The following is a 21,163-nucleotide window of genomic DNA, read 5'->3' as shown; positions in this document are numbered from 1 at the left end:
ACTCTGTCTGCAAAGTAGTTGGTGAACCAGGCGAGGCAGTCGTCAGAAAAACCAAGGCTATTGAGTCTGCTGATCAGAATGCGGTGATTGACAGAGTCAAAAGCCTTGGCCAGGTCGATGAAGACGGCTGCACAGTACTGTCTTTTATCGATGGCGGTTATGATATCGTTTAGTACCTTGAGCGTGGCTGAGGTGCACCCGCTCGGAAGCCGGATTGCACAGCGGAGCAGGTACGGTGGGATTCGAAATGGTCAATGATCTGTTTATTAACTTTGCTTTCGAAGACTTTAGATAGGCAGGGCAGGATGGATATAGGTCTGTAACAGTTTGGGTCTAGGGTGTCACCCCCTATGAAGAGGGGAATGACCGCGGCAGCTTTCCGATCTTTAGGATTCTCAGACTATACAAAAGAGAGGTTGAACAGACTAGTAATAGGGGTTGCAACAATGGCGGCGGATAGTTTTATAAAGAGAGTGTCCACATTGTCTAGCCAAGCTGATTTGTACTGGTCCAGGTTTTGCAGCTCTTTCAGAACATCTGCTGTCTGGATATGGGTGAAGGAGAAGCTGGGGAGGCTTGAGCGAGTAGCTTATAAGCATTGTACAGCCTAACCCAGGGATTCTCAAATTCGGTCCTGGGAGCCCAAGTGGTGCACGTTTTGATTTTTGCCCTAGCTCTACACAGCTGATTTAAATAATGAACTCATAAAGCTTTGCTTATTTGAATCAACTGTGTAGTGGTAGGGCAAAAAAACAAAAGGTGCACCCCTTGGCGTCCCCGGGAACGAGTTTGGGAAGCCTATGGATTGTGCACCCATGAAATGGGGTATCAGCCTACCCATTGACACCCACAGAACACAACTGTGTAGAGTTTACACAAATATTAGTGTCTCAGCTCTTATTGCAAGATTTTGACTGTGGGAAATCATCTTTCATGTAAGACCATTGTTTGTATTGGACATTCATATTGAACTATACAGCCTTACCTATGGATTGTGCACCCCTGAAATGGGGTATCCGCCTACTCCGTGACACTCACAGAACACAAGTGTGAAGAGTTTACACAAGTATTAGCATAGTAGCTCTTATTACGGGACTCTGAAACTACTGTAAAATGTGCAATAAGTGACTTCCCACAGTCAAAGTTCTACAATAAGAGCTAAGATATTAATATTTGTGGAAAAATAGTTTTGCTGTATGGGTGTCACTGAGTAGGCTGATACCCCATTTCATGGATGCCCAATCCATAGGTTTGGCTGTACAGTGCACATACAGTGCCTTTAGGAAGCATTCATAGCCCTTTTTGTTGTGGTACAGCCTGAATTCATCTATATACAATACACCATGATGACAAAGCCAAAAGTTTTTTTTGAGCAAATGTGTCGAAAATTAAATACAGAAATATCTCATTTACATAAGTATTCACAACCCTGAGTTGTTGCAATCACCTTTGTCAGTGATTACAGTTGTGAGTCTTTCTGGGTAAGTTTCTAAGAGCTTTGCATACCTGAATTGTACTATATTTGACCATTATTATTTTAGATTTTGTATTCTTCAAGCTCTTTTGAGTTGGTTGTTGATCATTGCTAGACAGCCATTTTCAAGTCTTAGATTTTCAAGCAGATTTAAGTCATAACTGTAACTAGGCCACTCGGGAACATTCAATGTCACCTTGGTAAGCAAATCCATTGTATATTTGGCCTTGTGTTTTAGATTATTGTCCTGCTGAAAGGTGAATTTGTCTCCCAGTGTCTGTTGGAAAGCAGACTGAAGTGCCTTACTTAGTGCCTTGTTGCAAACAGGATGCATGTTTTGGAATATTTTTTTATTCTGTAAAGGCTTCCTTTTTTTACTCTGTCAATTAGGTTAGTATCGTGGAATAACAACAATGCTGTTAACCATGTTAAACACTATTATTGCACACAGAGTGAGTAAATGCAACTTCTGTGACTTGTTAAGCATATGTTTTCTCCTCTATTAAGGCTTGCCATAACAAAGGGGTTGAATACTTATTGACTCAACAATTTTAGTAATTTATTTTTTTTAAATCCAAAAACACAATTCCACTTTGACATTATGGTGTATTGTGTGTAGGCCAGTGACACATCTCAATTGAATCCATTTTAAATTCAGGGCGTAACACAACAAAATGTGGAAAAAGTCACAGGATATTAACACTTTCTGAAGTATTTGTGTGGCTCAGTTTGCAGAGTATGGTGCTTGCAATGCCAGGGTTGTGGGTTTGATTCCAACTAGAGACCAGTGTGAAAGATGTATGCTCTAGATAAGAGTGTCTACTAAAATGTAAATTAAGGACAATGTAATTATGCCCCCAATGCAATTTTGAATTCAATTACATCCACAATGTGATTTCAAATTATTTTTAATTAGCTAATAATTGTAACATTCCAACCTTGTTTAACATTATCTAGTTCAATTGTTGCATGTTTTCACTATCTATATCCGTTTGCTACCGAGTAGCGCAGCATCTCAGTGCTAGAGGTATGTATCACTACTGACCCTAGTTTGATTCCAGGCTGCATCACAACCGGCCATGATTGGGATTTGTTATTTTAACTGACTTGCCTAGTTAAATATAAGTAAATACAATTGCATCCGTTTCAATGGGGGACTTTTATTTTTTAAGGCTAACTGCCGATTACACAATTGTTGCTCACGACACGCTGGTGGCGTTCATTTGTTTCGCTCGTAGCCAATTATGTATTTGATAGTAGCCAGAGGAAGAATGGAAATGGCTTAGGTCGTCGAAGAACGTTGCTCATGTTTTCAGGTAAATAAACTATTGGTTGCTTCGTGACTTTTTAATTCGCTAAATGTAACACGAACCTTTCCACGCGACAATAATCGTCAATGTACTATAGATAGCTATCTAACTAAGGCACGTTAACTGAAGAATAAAAAATGGGTAGAGATGCTAACACAGGTTAGCTAGCCCTCCTTTAGTTGCCAGCCAAGCTAACTAGCTTAGCGTTAGTTGAGTATTTGACACCTGCCCCAATTAGTTGGGTTACAAAGTGATCGGTTGCTTGCGTTTTAGGTGTATAGATAACGTTAGTTTATCGTGAGAACACAATCGCTAGCTTGCTAGTTGCCCGCATAGTGTTAGTTTACGATTAGCCAGTGCGGTATCTCCGTGCTCCTGTATAACTTGGCATAAATTATTAGTGGAAGTGAATTACGTTAATAAGTCTGCTTCTTTCGCATGACATTTATAGTGGTGAGGAGTCTACCGGAAAACGATTAAACTATTAATTCCATCTTAAGGGTTCACGCAAACATAATTTTAAACTTTGTTTTACTATTTGACAGATACAACTGATTTCGGGATTGTATATCGATTCGCTCTCCTTTAAATATAGTTCGTCTGATTTTATTCCTTTTGTCACCGAATTGTTTAAAAATCAAACTTTTCGCTGCCAGCTTCTGACATCTAAAAACGAGTCTCTTGAATTAGACGAGCGCACACTAGGCCAGAGCTCATTTCCCCCGGGTTTCAAGTTATGGTTAGACCAGAAAACAGACGTCTTTATGCACTGATACCAGGAGATGACAGCGACACGTTTGATTAAACAATACAGAGACAACCAAAGCAGCTAATGGGGATTCATAATACATACATTACACTATTACTTGTATTTAAGGAGAACGAATTGATCCAACTTCTATCAAAATAATACCAGAAGGAGATTTTTTGTTGTTGTGCATTTTGCCTACCTCTAACCCGTTTCCTGACCTGCTACGAAAAGTCCAATCTGACGTTGATTTGACAAATGCTGGATCCCTTCCAGCCATGATCTGGTTTCCCTTGGCTAAACTAGCTGGCTTGCAGAATTACGCTAGTTTTCGTCCTCATTGCCAAACTTCATAAATACTGTACCCTCAACTTCAAAACTCCTTTGCTATTTAGAAAGAACCTAAAATTTTTTTACTTTGTTGAATAGTTGTGACTGTGTTGAGATGCATTATCTGTCATAAGACGACTGTGGTGAAATATATTATTGCTACTTAACGCAGATCCAAGTTCAGTTTTGAGATCCACCGGCGTCATTGGTGTAGGGTTAGCTGGACGATTCTGACTAGTCTTGGAACTGTGACAACAGGCAGCCTCTCCCTGCCTGGCTCAATGGCATATGTAGGGATTTTGCCAACACAGCCAGATATGTTCCCAGTCTTGTACCCTTAACTATCGTATTGTACCAATGTTTGTCCTCTGTAGTTGCATGACTTTCTTTGTTTGCTGAAATATATACTTTTTCAATAAATGTTAATCAAATACAACCACTGACTGTTTACTTGTTGATGTTGCTCTAAGATGACAATTAAGCGCACATTTGCATGTGCCAATTGAATCTCAACAAGGAAACCAAAGTATTGACCTTGGGCGAATCAATGTACTCCGAGTTGGATTCCAAAGCCCGGTCTCTGCTCCACTCCGTTGGTGAAGTTCATCAGAAATTGCCTTCACCATGGAGTGGAATTCAGTGGGCTACATCAGCAGCAGACGTTCCTCTCTGAATGTCAAATGGAAAACAACGGCTACATTAGCTAGCCACAGATTATATAAACTAGGACCTTGATTACATTGCAGTCATTGGGGCATCTATCTTATCAGTCAGTATTACTGGTTGAACGTACAAGATAGGTGCAGTGGACTTTAGCTAGTCAGTTAAGTTTAATCACCCCTCTGAAGATCCATTCAACTGGAAGAGTTGGCCTAAATACTCTGCGCCTCACATACTAGAGGCTTCAAAACGTGCCAAAGCATGCTATATTGAATGTAATGTGTAGGCTCGCTGCAGCTTTCAAAACAAGCTGAAACCTGATAAACATGGTTTACTCCTTTATTGAAAGAACTCACAGCTGTTGACAGTGATTCCAATATTCCCTGTACATCTTTGAAAATCTGGAAATTTCCTTTGGGAAAATATCAAACAGGTGAAATTTTACTTCAACCTCATACATTAGGTATCATGACAAACTCTTGTATAGCTTTCAATGAATGTCTTGCTCCTCTGTTTAGAGTGAAAAATGACTGGGAGAAGCCCGCACTATGGTTTCCAGTCGGCCACGACGGTGCAGCCTGCCAATGGAGGACACGCCTACCTATTTGGGAACAGCTCTGAGAATGATCTCTCTGAGGAGGATGGTGAGAGCTACGAGCTGCGCTCCCGAGGCCGGGACAGGCTGCGCAGGAGCACCTCCAGGGAGAAGTTGGACGACATTGTCCACCTGGTCCGAGACATCAAAGAAGGGGACACTCTGAATAGCTTCTCGCTGCAGTACCACTGCTCAGTAAGTCAACCCTAATCCCTGTCTTACACTCTAATGACAAAGCCCTTACAGACAGACCAGCTTTGACTTTTCACACCACTTTTTTTGCTACCCAAGTAAAGTGAAATCCTTTGTTTTGTCTGTGTGCCGTAGGTGGCGGACATCAAGAGGGCCAACAACCTGTTGACAGAGCAGGACTTCTTTGCGCTGAGATCCATCAAGATCCCTGTGAAACGCTTCAGCGTGCTGACAGAGACCCACAGCATCGCGTCTCTCAAATCTGCCTCCCCCACAGGGCTCCGACGTTTCCCCCAGCCCCCTATCTCTACGGAGATCTCCACAGACTCCTCCTCATCCACAGACAGCGTGGGCAGCTTCCTGCAGGAGAAGGACAAAGACATCGAGCTGCTAGTCAAGTCCACCGGCACCTCCAGAAGCAGCCTGAATGAGGTGGTCTCCTCCCTGACCCTCCAGCAGCCCTTACTGCTGGGGGATTCTGACTTCAAGCCTGTCTTCAGGAAGGACCCCTACCATGGGGCGGACTGGGGCATGAGGTGGTGGACGGCGGTGGCCATCATGGTGGTGGTTGTCATTGTCACACCAGTGTTCTACCTGCTGTATTATGAGGTGCTGATGAAGGCTGACGTTAGCCACCACACCACCACGCTGTCGACCAATCCTAAGGGGATGCAGCATGCCCAGATTCCTGAGCCTGTGGAAGTCAATGGAAAGCCCAACTCAGGACCTCAGGCTGGAAACATACCCAAACCAAACTCACAGAGACACAATGAAGTGGATGACCACCCAGGCCCTAAGAAAGAGAAAACGTAGTGAGGGATTTAGACAAACTGCTGGAGCTGGAGGTATCTGAGCATTTGTGAAAAAAGTGATTATCCAAGCTCTCTGAGAATCACTTTATAGGGAACAGAATCTATTGGGAAGTTATGATGAGGGGAAAATGAGGACAATCTGTTGAATTGTTTCAGTGGACATGCAGTATGTACGTTTTTAAAACATGTTTTTAAAGCAATTATATTTTTTTGCACAGTGGGACCCAAATGCTTATTCTGTCCCTCTTGTCAGCTGATGGGACTAGTTTCACCATAACACTGCCTGAAGTGGGGTTTGTTCTTGGTCAAAACAGTACTGATTGCCGCCACTTGTCATTTAAAATAAGTAATTTATCTGTGGACAATTAGTCTTATTCCAACATCAGTATTGAAGTTAGTCTAAAATGTGATGCAAATTTTCTTGAACATTGTTTTGATATTTTTGCTTGTCTGGGAAGAACTGCGTTTGGAGTCCCACAACCTTCATTTCTACTAAGGGCAAGGGTGACGAAACGGGAAATGCACAATGTTGCCCAACAGTAGCTAGGTATATTCCAGTGAAATGTTATATTTATAAACTGGTTGCCAATGTAATTAGAGCAGTAAAAATACATGTTTAGTCATACCCGTGGTATACGTCTGATATACTACAGCTTTCAGCCAATCAGCATTCAGGGTTCAAACCACCCAGTTTATAATGTAGTTTATTTTCCTCATCACTAGTGTTACGAACAGTATGTGCCTTCAACCTGTGGAACACTATGGTTGCATAGACACAGGCAGCCCAATTATTATTTTTTTCCAAATATTGGTCCAATTTATAAAAACTCCAGAATTGGGCTGCTTGTGTAAATGCAGCCTTACAGGCTGAAAAGAAAGTATATTTTGAATAAATTATTGATGCTCAGACTTGAGTGTGTTCATGTTGGTTTTTGTTTTGTATAATTCTCATTTGTTTGATACAAAGATGGACATATTCTAATACAAACTCACTTCCACCACACACGTCTTGATGATTCTCTAATTGTGCGTATAGTTTCACCAAACAAAATGTGTAAACTTGCTGACAGTGTTCGTCATATAGCCAATGGCTATTTGGTAAAAGATCATAACTTTCAGGAAAAACATACATTTGGAAGAATGACATTCAGCCAGTATCCATTAACATGCAGTCAGAGGTTAAATATGAGGCTTCATCCATGTCCTCACTACACCAAAATCATCATTAAAATTGCAATGTCATTTTTCTACAAAAAGGTAGCTGTTAAACTGGGCATTTCTCCATTAAACTGAATTGGTGTGTGTGAATGTTATGTGCATGCATAAGTAGCAATCCAATGCCTCATATTTCACATCGTGATCTTCCAGCATTACAAATGCATGCCATTTATCATCCCCAGAAACTATCTGAGATGCCTCAGTACCAAACACAGTAATTGTATGGAAGTGTGCAGGCGAACAACTTGTATCTATTTGAAATCTAATACATTGTGTGATAGAAGTTGACTACTAAAGTGAATCAGATCAAATTGTGCTTCTGTTACAATGAGGGGGAGAGTTACCTCTTCTAAATCCTCCTTGTACAACTCCTCCAATTTCTTCTTCTCTAGTCATTTTCTTTCTTCATTTGATTTTACATTCTTTTCAACTTCCTGAAGAAATAGCCATAACTGTAAGTTTATCAAGACAGACAAGCTTTCACACACACTGCACATTATGGGAAGGTCATTAGAATGACACTTCCAAATGTACAAACTAATCCCAAACCCTAATTTCCACAGAATGGTTGTTTAATCAGTACATTTAAATAAGAATAAAAGTGATGAAAGTGACATCTAATTTACTGGGCACATCTGCTTTTTCTTTGTTTGATACCTTATGGGTATTTTCTTTGCACTTGCTAATATTATGTTTACTTGGAAATATGTCTGTTACTATGATGTCATATTGTAAAAAAAAAAGAACGTTTGATGAAGAAAGTACCCGGTTTAAAGTTAAACTTTTTCTTTTGAGGCATCAGTTCTTTTGGAAAGAGCTGCCAGTCTAATGCCAAACATAAGTTATATTGAAATCAAACAGATGATGACCAAATTCACTATTTTCCTGGTATCCTCTCCTCCTCAGCCAACAAGTTTTGCCTCTTGACACCTCGCCATTTGATATGTAAACAGTAAAGGTTATGAATGCTGACACAGACACTAAATGCTCAATTAAGTCAAGCAAGCATGTTTTGAATCATCTTTAAAAATCTGCAGAAAATCTCTTAAATGCGTTTCTCCTGTAGTACATTGAGCATATGAGACATTGGACAACTCAAAGCTCCAGATAAATGAGTTATTCTTCTATATCAAGAAGCGCAATAAGGCTGCACTTGATACACGGATACACCAATTTACCCCAGAAGAGTATGTGCTCTAAATTCAAGCTTAGTCAGAACAGGGATTTCTAAAGCATTAGTCTCTCCTAGATCTGCCTCTCTGTCTCCAGATAGAATATGATTAAATGGCTCCGATTCCTGAGTGTACCATTAACTCACCTCATCCTATTGTCTTAGTGGATAATGTCATACAGTACTGTACACTGACTATTGCTGCTAATGCACTCTCTCACCTTTCCTAGCCAGAGGCCTGATGTTGGGTAGTCGACTCATGGTTTCCGTCATCTCCTGTTACAGGGCCAGCGTGTACTCCTCATCGTCTCTGGCTTTCAGTGGCACAGGCTTGAACTCCACATCCTGAATGTGGAAAATAATTAATCACACCAGGAATCCACCCAGAAACAGTAGATGTTGTACTTATAGTAAACAAGGTATTTCATCAGTGAAAATACTGTCGTACTAGAAGCCCATTCTTCCCAAGACGGTGTCTCTTACTAAAACCATGAAACTGAGACAAAAGCATCCATAAACCTGAGATTTATTCATTAAGTCGCAGACTGTTGCAAAATGTTTGGTCTGTTGCAAAAAGTTTTATAACGGAAACTGTTTATCGGTTACTCTAGGAACCAAACAGGAGCAACCCGAACCAAACAGGGAGGGACCTACCTGAATTTGTCCAATAGAAAATTGTTTTCGTTGCGAAATGTTTCGCAACAGATTAAACGTTTTGCAATGGATTCCCGACTAATGAATATACCCCTGGTAAATAATAAAGTTTAGTACTCACTGGGGACTCATTCTAGTCTGAAGTATATTCAGTGCTCAATTTCTAAATCAGGCGATGCCAGAACAAAAAGTGAGCATTCAAATATACAGTACCAGTCAAAAGGTTGGACACCTACTCATTCAAGGGTTAAACAAATCAAAATATATTTGAGATTTTAGATTCTTCAAAGTGGTCACCCTTTGCCTTGATGACAGCTTTGCACACAGACAGCCGTTGTTCTATAACTATTCAACTATATTTCAAACAGGACAGAATGAACGGCGTGACTAGGGAAATGCGCAGATACATGTTGTGTAAGGTACTGTAAAACCTAAAAACGAATTATTGGCCCGTCGTCTCAGCGAATGCTTGAAATAGCTGATAAGAACCTTGATAGTGCTGCAAGTGTTATGTTTTTTTATTTTTTTTATTTAGTTTTTGAGTGCGTGTGTGTATGTATATGTGCGTATGTGCGTATGTATGTATGTATGTATGTATGTATGTATGTATGTATGTATGTATGTATGTATGTATGTACCAAGGAAAATATATAGATTAAGAAAAATAAATGCTTTTATTTGACTTTATCATTCATTTTAATTGTATTTTTATTTTTTCAAATATATTCTTATTTTTTGACTTTTTATTTTTTTAAAGCCTGTCACATCTGTGAATGTGGAATGTGTTTTGTTGGTTGATTGAAAAACAAGAAAACTTAATAAAACTTTAAATTGAAAAAAGAAAATGTAATTAAATTTATCAGGGGTGCTGCAGCTCCTCCAGACACCTTCACGTGGCTGTGATTCCATTTGTTTTACCAGGTAAGATGACTGAGAACACATTCTCATTAACAGCAACAACCTGGGGAATAGTTACAGAGAGAGGAGGGGGATGAACGAGCCAATTGAAAGCTGGGGATGATTAGTTGGCCATAATGGTATGAAGACCAGACTGGGAATTTAGCCAGGACACCAGGCTTAACACCCTTACTCTTACAATAAGTGCCATGGGATCTTTTGTGACCACAGAGAGTCAGGAAACCCATCTTTCCGTGGCCTCCAACTGCTCTTAAATGCTAGTAAAACTAAGTGCATACTCTTCAACCGCTTGCTTCCCGCACCCGCCCGACTAGCATCACTACTCTGGACCGTTCTGACTTAGAATATGTGGACAACTATAAATACCTAGGTGTCTGGCTAGACTTGTAAACTCCTTCCAGACTCACATTAAGCATCTCCAATCCAAAGTTAAATCTAGAATCGGCCTCCTATTTCGCAACAGTGCCTCCTTCACTCATGCTGCCAAACATACCCTCGTAAAACTGACCATCCTACCAATCCTCGACTTCAGCGATGGCATTTACAAAATAGCCTCCAACGCTCTACTCAACAAATTGGATGCAGTCTATAACAGTGCCATCCATTTTGTCACCAAAGCTCCATATACTACCCACCACTGCGACCTGTATGCTCTCGTTGTCTGGTCCTAGCTACATATTCATCGCCAAACCCACTGGCTCCAGGTCATCTATAAGTCTTTGCTAGGTAAAGCCCCGCCTCCAGCGAGGGTTCCCAGTCCGGAGCCTTCAGCGAGGGTTCCCAGTCCGGAGCCTTCAGCGAGGGTTCCCAGTCCAGAGCCTTCAGCGAGGGTTCCCAGTCCAGAGCCTTCAGCGAGGGTTCCCAGTCCAGAGCCTCTGGCAACGATCTACGGTTCGGAGGTCCCCGCAACAATCCCTGCACCAGAGGCGTCACCGAAGTAGGGGGAGCCTCAAGCGGAGCGGGGTCGGCGTCCCGCACCGGAGCCTCCACCGAGAGTAGATGCCCATCCGGACCCTCCCCTATAGGTTCAGGTTTGCGGCCGGAGTCCGCACCTTTGGGGGGGTACTGTCACGCCCTGACCTTAGAGATCCTTATTATTCTCGATGTTTGGTTAGGTCAGGGTGTGACTCAGGTGGGAAAATCTATGTTTTCTATTTCTTTGTGTTTTTGGCTGAGTATGGTCCCCAATCAGAGGTAGTTGTCTATCGTTGTTTCTGATTGGGGATCATATATAGGTTGTCATTTTCCTTTTGGGTTTTGTGGGATCTTGTTTTCTTTATATTTTATTTTGCCTTACAGAACTGTGCGCTTTCGTTTTTGTTGTTGTTATTTTGGTTTGGGTGTCATCAATAAAAAGAAAGATGTACACCTACCACGCTGTACCTTGGTCCGGTCATTCCACAAACGAGGAGCGTAACACCAGCAGCATCTAGTCTCCCATCTAGGGACCAACCATGACCACCGTCTGTTTAGCTTCAGAGGCAAGCGAGCAGTGGGATGCAGGGTGGTATGCTGTTGGCCTATAAGTAAATAAATGCAATGCTGGAGAAATAAGAGTTGTCACTCATGTCTATCAGAGCAGAGAGAGATCATAGAAAGTTAATCTTGTTCTAGTTCTGTGAGAGATACAGGCGTGGTACTCACACAGCCATGACCACGCATTGGTCTAAACATAGGTTACAATGTTACACAACCCATAAACCCGGCTGACCCAACCCGAATCAACTCTTAGAATATCAGGCCCGGGACAACAACTTTTTCACATTACATAAAGAAGAGGAAACTCGAATGAACATTAATCGCTTTTATTCATATTTTTACATTGCAAAAAGTGAGCTGGCTGCACCTAGGTTCCGGAACTAAACAGTGGAAAATGGAAAGGTGCAACCAGCTCAAATAAATCCCAGGGCATATTCCCCCTGCTGAGGCCCAGGGGTTTGATGTTGAAACTGAAGGCAGCTATCCCACAGCCTTCACCACCTGCAATGTCTGCACTACTGAGGGAGCTACTCCTGAATGCCTCATAACAACACTATGTCCTCTGTAATATAGGTTAATGGCTCACTCTCTCTCTCACACACAAACCTTACACACCATTTAATTCACTGACAGCTGCATCACAGTAAGCCGATGGTGTGAATTCAATGAATGTTTGTTTGGTGCATGTTTGTTCTGTTCTTTCTTTTGAACTAGAATAACGTGTTGTGTGTCAGTTAATGTGTGGCTTAATCAGATAGTTTAATGTCATGAAGTTAAATGTAGGACCTAATTACCACACAACCACGCCAACAATTAATTGTATCCAATTATTTATATAGTATCATTGGTTGAAGCTCAATGTTAAATTAAAATCTCCATACCATCATATCTAAGCCGAAATCACACCAATGTCGATGTAAATTAGCAAATAAACTTGGAGGTACATGAGCCATCCGCCAGTTACTGACAACCACAAACAGGATTTTAAAAACAGTGTTACAGAAATCCCCCTGCCAAGGGTACTGTGGAACTCATTTCCAGGGTGTGTGTTGTTGTTTATGTCTGGCTGGCGCCACTCGTCAAGTGAGAGATATCGATCACCTCCAGATTGTGGCTTCAGCCAATCAGACTGTTCCCATGCACCCCACACCCTGCCCATGCACTGATCATGCATCCTGTGATTCTACCTAGCCCAGCACTGGCCAGTTGGGTCGGTTGCATTCTCTCTCAAGTGTATTTAGTATTTATTATGGATCCCCATTAGCTGTTGCCAAGGCAGCATCTACTCATCCTTGGGTCCAGCAAAATTAAGGCAGTTTATATAATTCTAAAAACATTACAATACATTCACAGATTTCACAACACACTGTGTGCCCTCAGGCCCATATTCCATCACTAGCATATATCTACAATACAAAATCCATGTGTATTTGTGTGAAAAGTGTGTAATATATCATGCGTGTGTGTATGCATGTGTATGTGCCTATGTTTGTGTTGCTTCACAATAAGGTATATTTTTATTAGTTTAAAAAAATCTAATTTTACTGCTTGCATCAGTTACTTGATGTGGAATAGAGTTCCATGTAGTCATGGCTCTATGTAGTACTGTGTGCCTCCCATAGTCTGTTCTGGACTAGGGGACTGTGAGACCTCTTGTGGCAAGTTTTGTGGGGTATGCATGGGTGTCCGAGCTGTGCGCCAGTAGTTCAAACAGACAGCTCAGTGCATTCAACATGTCAATACCTCTCATAAATACAAGTACAAGTGATGAAGTCAATCTCTCCTCCACTTTGATCCAGGAGAGATTCACATACATATTATTGATATTAGATCTCCGTGTATATCCAAGGGCTGTCCCTTTTTGTGGCACTTGACCACACTACTGATCAGTAGTCCAAGTGCAACAAAACTAGGGCCTGTAGGATCTGCCTTGTTGATAGTGCTGTTAAGAAGGTAGAGCATTGCTTTATTATGGACAGACTTCTCCCCATCTTAGCTACTGGTGTATCAATATGTTTTGACCATGACAGTTTACAATCCAGGATTACTCCAAGCAGTGCAATTATTTATTACAATATTTAGTTGAGGTTTAGGGTTTAGTAAATGATTTGTCCTTAAATACAATGCTTTTAGTTTTAGAAATATTTAAGACTAACTTATTTCTTGCCACCCATTCTGAAACGGACTGCAGCTCTTTCTTTAGTGGTGCAGTCATTTCAGTCGCTGTAGTAGTTGCCATGTATAGTGTTGAGTCATCCGCATACATAGACACACTGGCTTTACTCAAAGCTTAGCAGAAGTAGATATGCTCATGTTATTTATGTTAGTGCAGGGTGAGCTGCACACAGTGGACTTCCTCCTAGGGAACACCGCCTCAGTGCTAACAGTATACATCTGGTTCATGACTACAGCATACAATAGCTGTAGGATCAGCTGTCACGACTTTGGCCGCAGTTGATGCCTCTCCTTGTTCGGGTGGTGTTCGGCGGTCGACGTTACCGGTCTTCTAGCCATCGCCAATCCATTTGTCATTTTCCATTTGTTTTGTCTCGTTTTTACACACACCTGGTTTTCATTTCCCAATTACTGGTCATGTATTTAACCCTCTGTTTCCCACGTCTTTGTGTGTGATTGTTATTTATTCAGGTCGGAATGTTCCGGCTGGTTTGTCACAAGGAGCGAATCAGTCTCTTCCTTATTGATTCTCCTGTGTTTCCTGTGGTACTGGGCCTACCCTGGTTGACCTGTCATGACCCCATTATTTCGTGGCAACAGAGGGCTCTCACGGGGTGGTCACGAAAGTGCTCTGGGAGGTGTTTAGGGGTTTCCATTGGTGCGACTACGGTGGAAAGTCCAGACCAGGTCTCCAACGTGTGCATCCCCTCTGAATATGCCGATTTGGCTCTCGCCTTCTGTAAGAAGAAGGCGATTCAATTACCACCCCATCGAAGGGGGGGGGGGGGTTGTGCGATAAATCTCCTTGTAGACACAGCACTTCCCAGGAGTCACGTGTATCCCCTGTCACAGGAGGAGACGGCGGATATTGGAACAAAAGTCTCCGAATCCCTGGGGCAGGGAAACATTCAGCCTTCCACCTCAAGTTTATTTTTTGTGAAGAAGAAGGATGGAGGTCTGCGCCCCTGTATTGACTATCGAGGTATCAACCAGATCACTGTTAGGTACAGTTACCGGCAACCTCTCATAGCCAGTGCGATTAAGTCAATGCACGCGGCGTGCTTCTTCACCAAATTGGATCTCAGGAGCGCTTACAACTTGGTGCTATCGGCCTATATCAAATCTTCCATTCCTCTCAAAGATTTTAGAGAAGGCTGTTGCGCAGCAACTCACTGCCTTCCTGAAGACAAACAATGTATACGAAATGCTTCAGTCTGGTTTTAGACCCCATCATAGCACTGAGACGGCACTTGTGAAGGTGGTAAATGACATTTTGATGGCATCGGACCGAGGCTCTGCATCTGTCCTCGTGCTCCTAGACCTTAGTGCTGCTTTTGATACCATCGATCACCACATTCTTTTGGAGAGATTGGAAACCCAAATTGGTCTACACGGACATGTTCTGGCCTGGTTTAGGTCTTATCTGTCGGAAAGATATCAGTTTGTCTCTGTGAATGGTTTGTCCTCTGACAAATCAACTGTACATTTCGGTGTTCCTCAAGGTTCTGTTTTAGGACCACTATTGTTTTCACTATATATTTTACCTCTTGGGGATGTTATTCGAAAACATAATGTAAACTTTCACTGCTATGCGGATGACACACAGCTGTACATTTCAATGAAACACGGTGAAGCACCAAAATTGCCCTCGCTAGAAGCATGTGTTTCAGACATAAGGAAGTGGATGGCTGCAAACTTTCTACTATTAAACTCGGACAAAACAGAGATGCTTGTTCTAGGTCCCAAGAAACAAAGAGATCTTCTGTTGAATCTGACAATTAATCTTAATGGTTGTACAGTCGTCTCAAATAAAACTGTGAAGGACCTCGGCGTTACTCTGGACCCTGATCTCTCTTTTGAAGAACATATCAAGACCATTTCGAGGACAGCTTTTTTCCATCTACGTAACATTGCAAAAATCAGAAACTTTCTGTCCAAAAATGATGCAGAAAAATTAATCCATGCTTTTGTCACTTCTAGGTTAGACTACTGCAATGCTCTATTTTCCGGCTACCCGGATAAAGCACTAAATAAACTTCAGTTAGTGCTAAATACGGCTGCTAGAATCCTGACTAGAACCAAAAAATTTGATCATATTACTCCAGTGCTAGCCTCTCTACACTGGCTTCCTGTCAAAGCAAGGGCTGATTTCAAGGTTTTACTGCTAACCTACAAAGCATTACATGGGCTTGCTCCTACCTACCTCTCTGATTTGGTCCTGCCGTACATACCTATACGTACGCTACGGTCACAAGACGCAGGCCTCCTAATTGTCCCTAGAATTTCTAAGCAAACAGCTGGAGGCAGGGCTTTCTCCTATAGAGCTCCATTTTTATGGAACGGTCTGCCTACCCATGTCAGAGACGCAAACTCGGTCTCAACCTTTAAGTCTTTACTGAAGACTCATCTCTTCAGTGGGTCATATGATTGAGTGTAGTCTGGCCCAGGAGTGGGAAGGTGAACGGAAAGGCTCTGGAGCAACGAACCGCCCTTGCTGTCTCTGCCTGGCCGGTTCCCCTTTTTCCACTGGGATTCTCTGCCTCTAACCCTGTTACGGGGCTGAGTCACTGGCTTGCTGGGGCTCTCTCGTGCCGTCCCTGGGGGGGGTGCGTCACCTGGGTGGGTTGATTCACTGTTGTGGTCGGCCTGTCTGGGTTTCCCCCCTTTGGGTTGTACCGTGTCGGAGATCTTTGTGGGCTATACTCGGCCTTGTCTCAGGATGGTAGTTGGTGGTTGTAGATTTCCCTCTAGTGGTGTGGGGGCTGTGCTTTGGCAAAGTGGGTGGGGTTATATCCTTCCTGTTTGGCCCTGTCCGGGGTGTCCTCGGATGGGGCCACAGTGTCTCCTGACCCCTCCTGTCTCAGCCTCCAGTATTTATGCTGCAGTAGTTTATGTGTCGGGGGCTAGGGTCAGTTTGTTTATCTGGAGTACTTCTCCTGTCCTATTCGGTGTCCTGTGTAAATCTAAGTGTGCGTTCTCTAATTCTCTCCTTCTCTCCTTCTTTCTCTCTCTCGGAGGACCTGAGCCCTAGAACCATGCCCCAGGACTACCTGACATGATGACTCCTTGCTGTCCCCAGTCCACCTGGCCATGCTGCTGCTCCAGTTTCAACTGGCCTGGGCCCTAGGACCATGTCCCAGGACTACCTGACATGAGGACTCCTTGCTGTCCCCAGTCCACCTGGCCATGCTCCTGCTCCAGTTTCAACTGTTCTGCCTTACTATTATTCAACCATGCTGGTCATTTATGAACATTTGAACATCTTGGCCACGTTCTGTTATAATCTCCACCCGGCACAGCCAGAAGAGGACTGGCCACCCCACATATGCTCTCTCTAATTCTCTCTTTCTTTCTCTCTCTCGGAGGACCTGAGCCCTAGGACCGTGCCCCAGGACTACCTGACATGATGGCTCCTTGCTGTCCCCAGTCCACCTGACTGTGCTGCTGCTCCAGTTTCAACTGTTCTGCCTTATTATTATTTGACCATGCTGGTCATTTATGAACATTTGAACATCTTGGTCATTTTCTGTTATAATCTCTACCCGGCACAGCCAGAAGAGGACTGGCCACCCCACATAGCCCGGTTCCTCTCTAGGTTTCTTCCTAGGTTTTGGCCTTTCTAGGGAGTTTTTCCTAGCCACCGTGCTTTTACACCTGCATTGTTTGCTGTTTGGGGTTTTAGGCTGGGTTTCTGTACAGCACTTTGAGATATCAGCTGATGTACGAAGGGCTATATAAATAAATTTGATTTGATTTGATTTGATTTTTGATTTGGTGCGTATCCGGGAGGGAGACAAGTGTAAGACGAGTGTAAGACGGCTTTCAGTACCACCTCAGGGCACTATGAGTACTGTGTCATGCCATACGGGTTGATGAATGCTCCACCAGTCTTCCAGGCCTTTGTAGATGAGATTTTCAGGAACCTGTGTTTTTTACCCGTTTTGTTTTCACCCTGTCCTACAGACCAGGTTCCCAAAATGTGAAGGCAGATGCACTGTCCCGGCTGTATGACACAGAGGAGCGGCTCACGGATCATACTCCCATACTCCCGGCCTCCTGCCTGGTAGCGCTGGTCGTGTGGGAGCTGGACGCGGACATTGAGCAGGCGTTAAGTACAAAGCCCCCAAATTACCGCATTAACCCCTCGTTCCATGTGTCTCTCCTCAGGCTGGTGGTGGCTGGCCCGCTCCAGGATTCTAAGGAGCAGGAGGTCCTCCGCCCCCTCTGGACATCGAGGGGGCCCCGGCGTACTCCGTTCGTTCCATACTGGATTCGAGACGTCGGGCGAGGGACATTCAGTACCTCGTGGACTAGGAGGGTTATGGTCTGGAGGAGAGATGCTGGGTTCCGGTGGAGGACGTGTTGGAGCCTTCAATGCTGCGAGAGTTCCACCGCCTCCATCCGGATCGCCCTGTGCCTCGTCCTCCGGGTCGTCCCCGAGGCCGGTGTCGATGTGCTGCTGGAGCCGCACGTCAAGGGGGGTACTGTCACGACTTCGGCCAAAGTTGATGCCTCTCCTTGTTCGGCGGTCGACATCACCAGTCTTCTAGCCATCGCCGATCCATTTGTCATTTTCCATTTATTTTGTCTCGTTTTTCCTCACACCTGGTTTTCATTTCCCCAATCCTGGTCATGTATTTAACCCTCTGTTTCCCACATGTCTTTGTGTGTGATTGTTATTTATTCAGGTCGGAATGTTCCGGCTTGTTTGTACCGGTGCTGTTTATGACCCATGTTTTGTGGCAACCGTTCGTTTTCCACTTTGTAAATTGTTTACTTTGTGCTGTCGGGTAATGCGTTGTTTCACTCATCTCTGCTCTCCAACGCCTGACTTTCTACACCTTCCAGCCTGACATCATTCAGAGCAGTTAGAGGAACATGAATTAGGTTACATTGTATTGTGTCTACCAACGCCCCTGGTGTAATGTACAACTGCTGAAGCATCATGACAACTCTGCATTACAATGGTAGTGATTAGCTGAACTGGGCTTGAGTCATTGATAAGTCATTGTCTCAACGAAGCCCTATAATGCTGTGAAAGGATCCAGGAATAATTTGGGTGGATCCCATCCTCCTTATAAAACGTGTTTTGTTTTCAAAAGGTTTTGAAATTGTCAAAAAAAAGTTACACCCATTGAGCTGCAATAATCACGTAACCAGTTGTGAAGAGAAAGAATCCTGCTAAAGTGTTCAATGCCACGATTCAATGAGGGCACAGGGCCAGATAGGATGGGTGTCAAGTTCGTTATAAAGATCGGACCAAGGCGCAGCGTGGTATGCGTACATTCTTATTTATTAAAAGAATGAACACTGAACAAAATAACAAAATGAACCATGAAGCTATACAAACGAGTGCTGACAGGCAACTACACAGCCAAGCCAATCAAAGACAACGATCAACAGCTGTCTCTGATTGGGAACCATATCAGGCCAACATAGAATTATCAAAACCCAGAGACCTACAAAACCCTAGACCTACAAAACCCTAGACCTACAAAAACCCTAGACAATACAAAAACCCTAGACAATACAAAACTAGCATACCCACCCTAGTCACACCCTGACCTAACCAAAATATAAAGAAAACAGAGATATCTCAGGTCAGGGCGGGACAATGGGTCTTCTGTTAGTGTCAAACAGAGAGTCAATTAGCTCTTTACAAACAGAGAGTCAATTAGCTCTTTAAAATTCAATTTCAGCTGTTCAGAGCTGCCCTTCACAATGTAATTAAAACCCACATGGACTACAATAGAATCGATTTCCATGTCCTGATGTAGTACATTCGGGAGCAGCTTAGTAATATTATTTACTCGAGCTCCGGGATAGGACATTGTTTTTGCACCAGGAACAGTCACATTTCTTACCATGGAGCTGCCCAAAATCACGGCTGGCGAGAAGGACGAGGAAGGAAAACGTTCAGGAATTAGTGGCTGTGATAGGAGAAAACTGGGGATGAATTGTAGTTTGTTATAAGGCACTAAAGTAAAACTGCAAAAAAAATGTAGAAAAGAAAATAACCTTATGTCCTGAATAGGAAACGGTATGTTTGGGGCAAATGCAACAACATGTTACTGAGTACCACTCTTCATATTTTCAAGCATGGTGGTGACAGCATCATATTATTGGTATGTTTGTCACCGGCAAGGACTGGGGAGTTTATAATACTGTACACCTTTTGTTTAATGGGTCCGCACTCAAAAAGATATTGCATAAAGCATACTTCGTTTTTTCATCCTTTTCACTGAATCAGGGATAGCGTACACAGATGTTTTGGCTTTGCAGCCTTCTTCTTGGTAAAAAAAAACTGAATAAAGCTAAGCACAGGTAAAATCCTAGGAGAAAACCTGTTTCAGTCTGCTTTCCAACAGACACTTGGAGACAAATTCACCTTTCAGCAGGATAATAACCTAAACCACAAGGCCAAATATACACTGGAGTTGCTTACCAAGAAGACAGTGAATGTTCCTGAGTGGCCGAGTTGCATTTATGTACAAAGCCTCTATTTAAAGGATAAACGTATGAAATGTGCCCCTGACTAAAGGTATGAAATGTGCCCCTGACTGTCTGTTAACATTTGGTAATGTAGGCTAGGTTTGGTTAAACCTCCTCCAGCAGTTGCAGCAGCAGCAGCTGGATTTGGGTACTGAAGGCTTGACTTCCCATCAACAAAGTTCTGAAAGAATGATGACTTAAGATTTGTGATACACCATGTAGCCTAACAAAGTTAGCTAGCTGACGTTAGCTAACAAAGTTTAACTTAGTTGTATAATGTTAACATTGTTGCTAACTTTATCTAGCCAGTTTATTGTATTTCTCTTAGTAATATATTGAGATATCACACACTATGAAAAAGGTTAACTTAGTTGCTTACCTTGGAGCAAACGTGTCCTTCATTAGCTATCTTGCTTGTTGTGTTCAACTGTGAATGAAGTCGTCCACAAATTTTTTATACACAAACTACACTTCTCTCTGTTAGATTTAGGTTTTGGAAAGGGTGTATCACATATAGATATCGCATAAAGCATACTTGATATATATATATATACACACAGAGGCAACTTTGCCTGTTTTGCAAGTTATTTTGGCATTAATATGTGTCACATATCAGTTTGCTGTCACGACTTCTACCGAAGGTAACTCCTCTCCCTGTTTGGGCAGCGCTCGGTGTCGCCGGTCTACTAGCCACCACCGATCATTTTTTCCCTTTCTGTTTGTTTTGTCTTTGGTTATTTTTTCACACCTGGTTTCATTTGCGTTAATTTCTGTGTGAATAAGGGTAACCTGTTGCCTGCCTAAGTTTGTGCGGGATTAGTCTTTTTATGTGATGTGCTCGGTTGTATTTACCTTTATTTGTTTTCACGGTTACGTAAGTGTATATAGTGTCGGAACTGTGTTTGTTCCTCCGTGCGTTTGCATGGGTTCTCTGT

General features: G+C 42.8%; 1 protein-coding gene and 1 long non-coding RNA gene across 2 annotated transcripts; one reads left to right on the top strand and one right to left on the bottom strand.

Moving 5' to 3' along the window:
* Nucleotides 1–2,649: 2,649 nt before the first annotated feature.
* Nucleotides 2,650–7,030, top strand: LOC124034616 (lysM and putative peptidoglycan-binding domain-containing protein 3-like). Its single transcript, XM_046348030.1, has 3 exons — nt 2,650–2,790; nt 5,041–5,312; nt 5,445–7,030. Exons 2-3 carry the CDS (start codon nt 5,049–5,051, stop codon nt 6,120–6,122), a joined length of 942 nt encoding a protein of 313 aa, XP_046203986.1. The 5' UTR covers nt 2,650–2,790; nt 5,041–5,048; the 3' UTR covers nt 6,123–7,030.
* A 170-nt stretch (nt 7,031–7,200) lies between these two features.
* Nucleotides 7,201–20,863, bottom strand: LOC124034617. The gene is made up of 3 exons (XR_006838604.1): nt 20,608–20,863; nt 8,732–8,855; nt 7,201–7,773 (listed from the first exon to the last, which is right to left on the bottom strand). It is a non-coding gene; the product is annotated as an uncharacterized LOC124034617 (long non-coding RNA).
* Nucleotides 20,864–21,163: the final 300 nt, after the last annotated feature.

Source organism: Oncorhynchus gorbuscha, linkage group LG04, assembly GCF_021184085.1.
Source record: "Oncorhynchus gorbuscha isolate QuinsamMale2020 ecotype Even-year linkage group LG04, OgorEven_v1.0, whole genome shotgun sequence".
Taxonomy (NCBI): Eukaryota; Metazoa; Chordata; class Actinopteri; order Salmoniformes; family Salmonidae; genus Oncorhynchus; species Oncorhynchus gorbuscha.
This window is presented reverse-complemented; position numbering and strand designations above follow the sequence as displayed.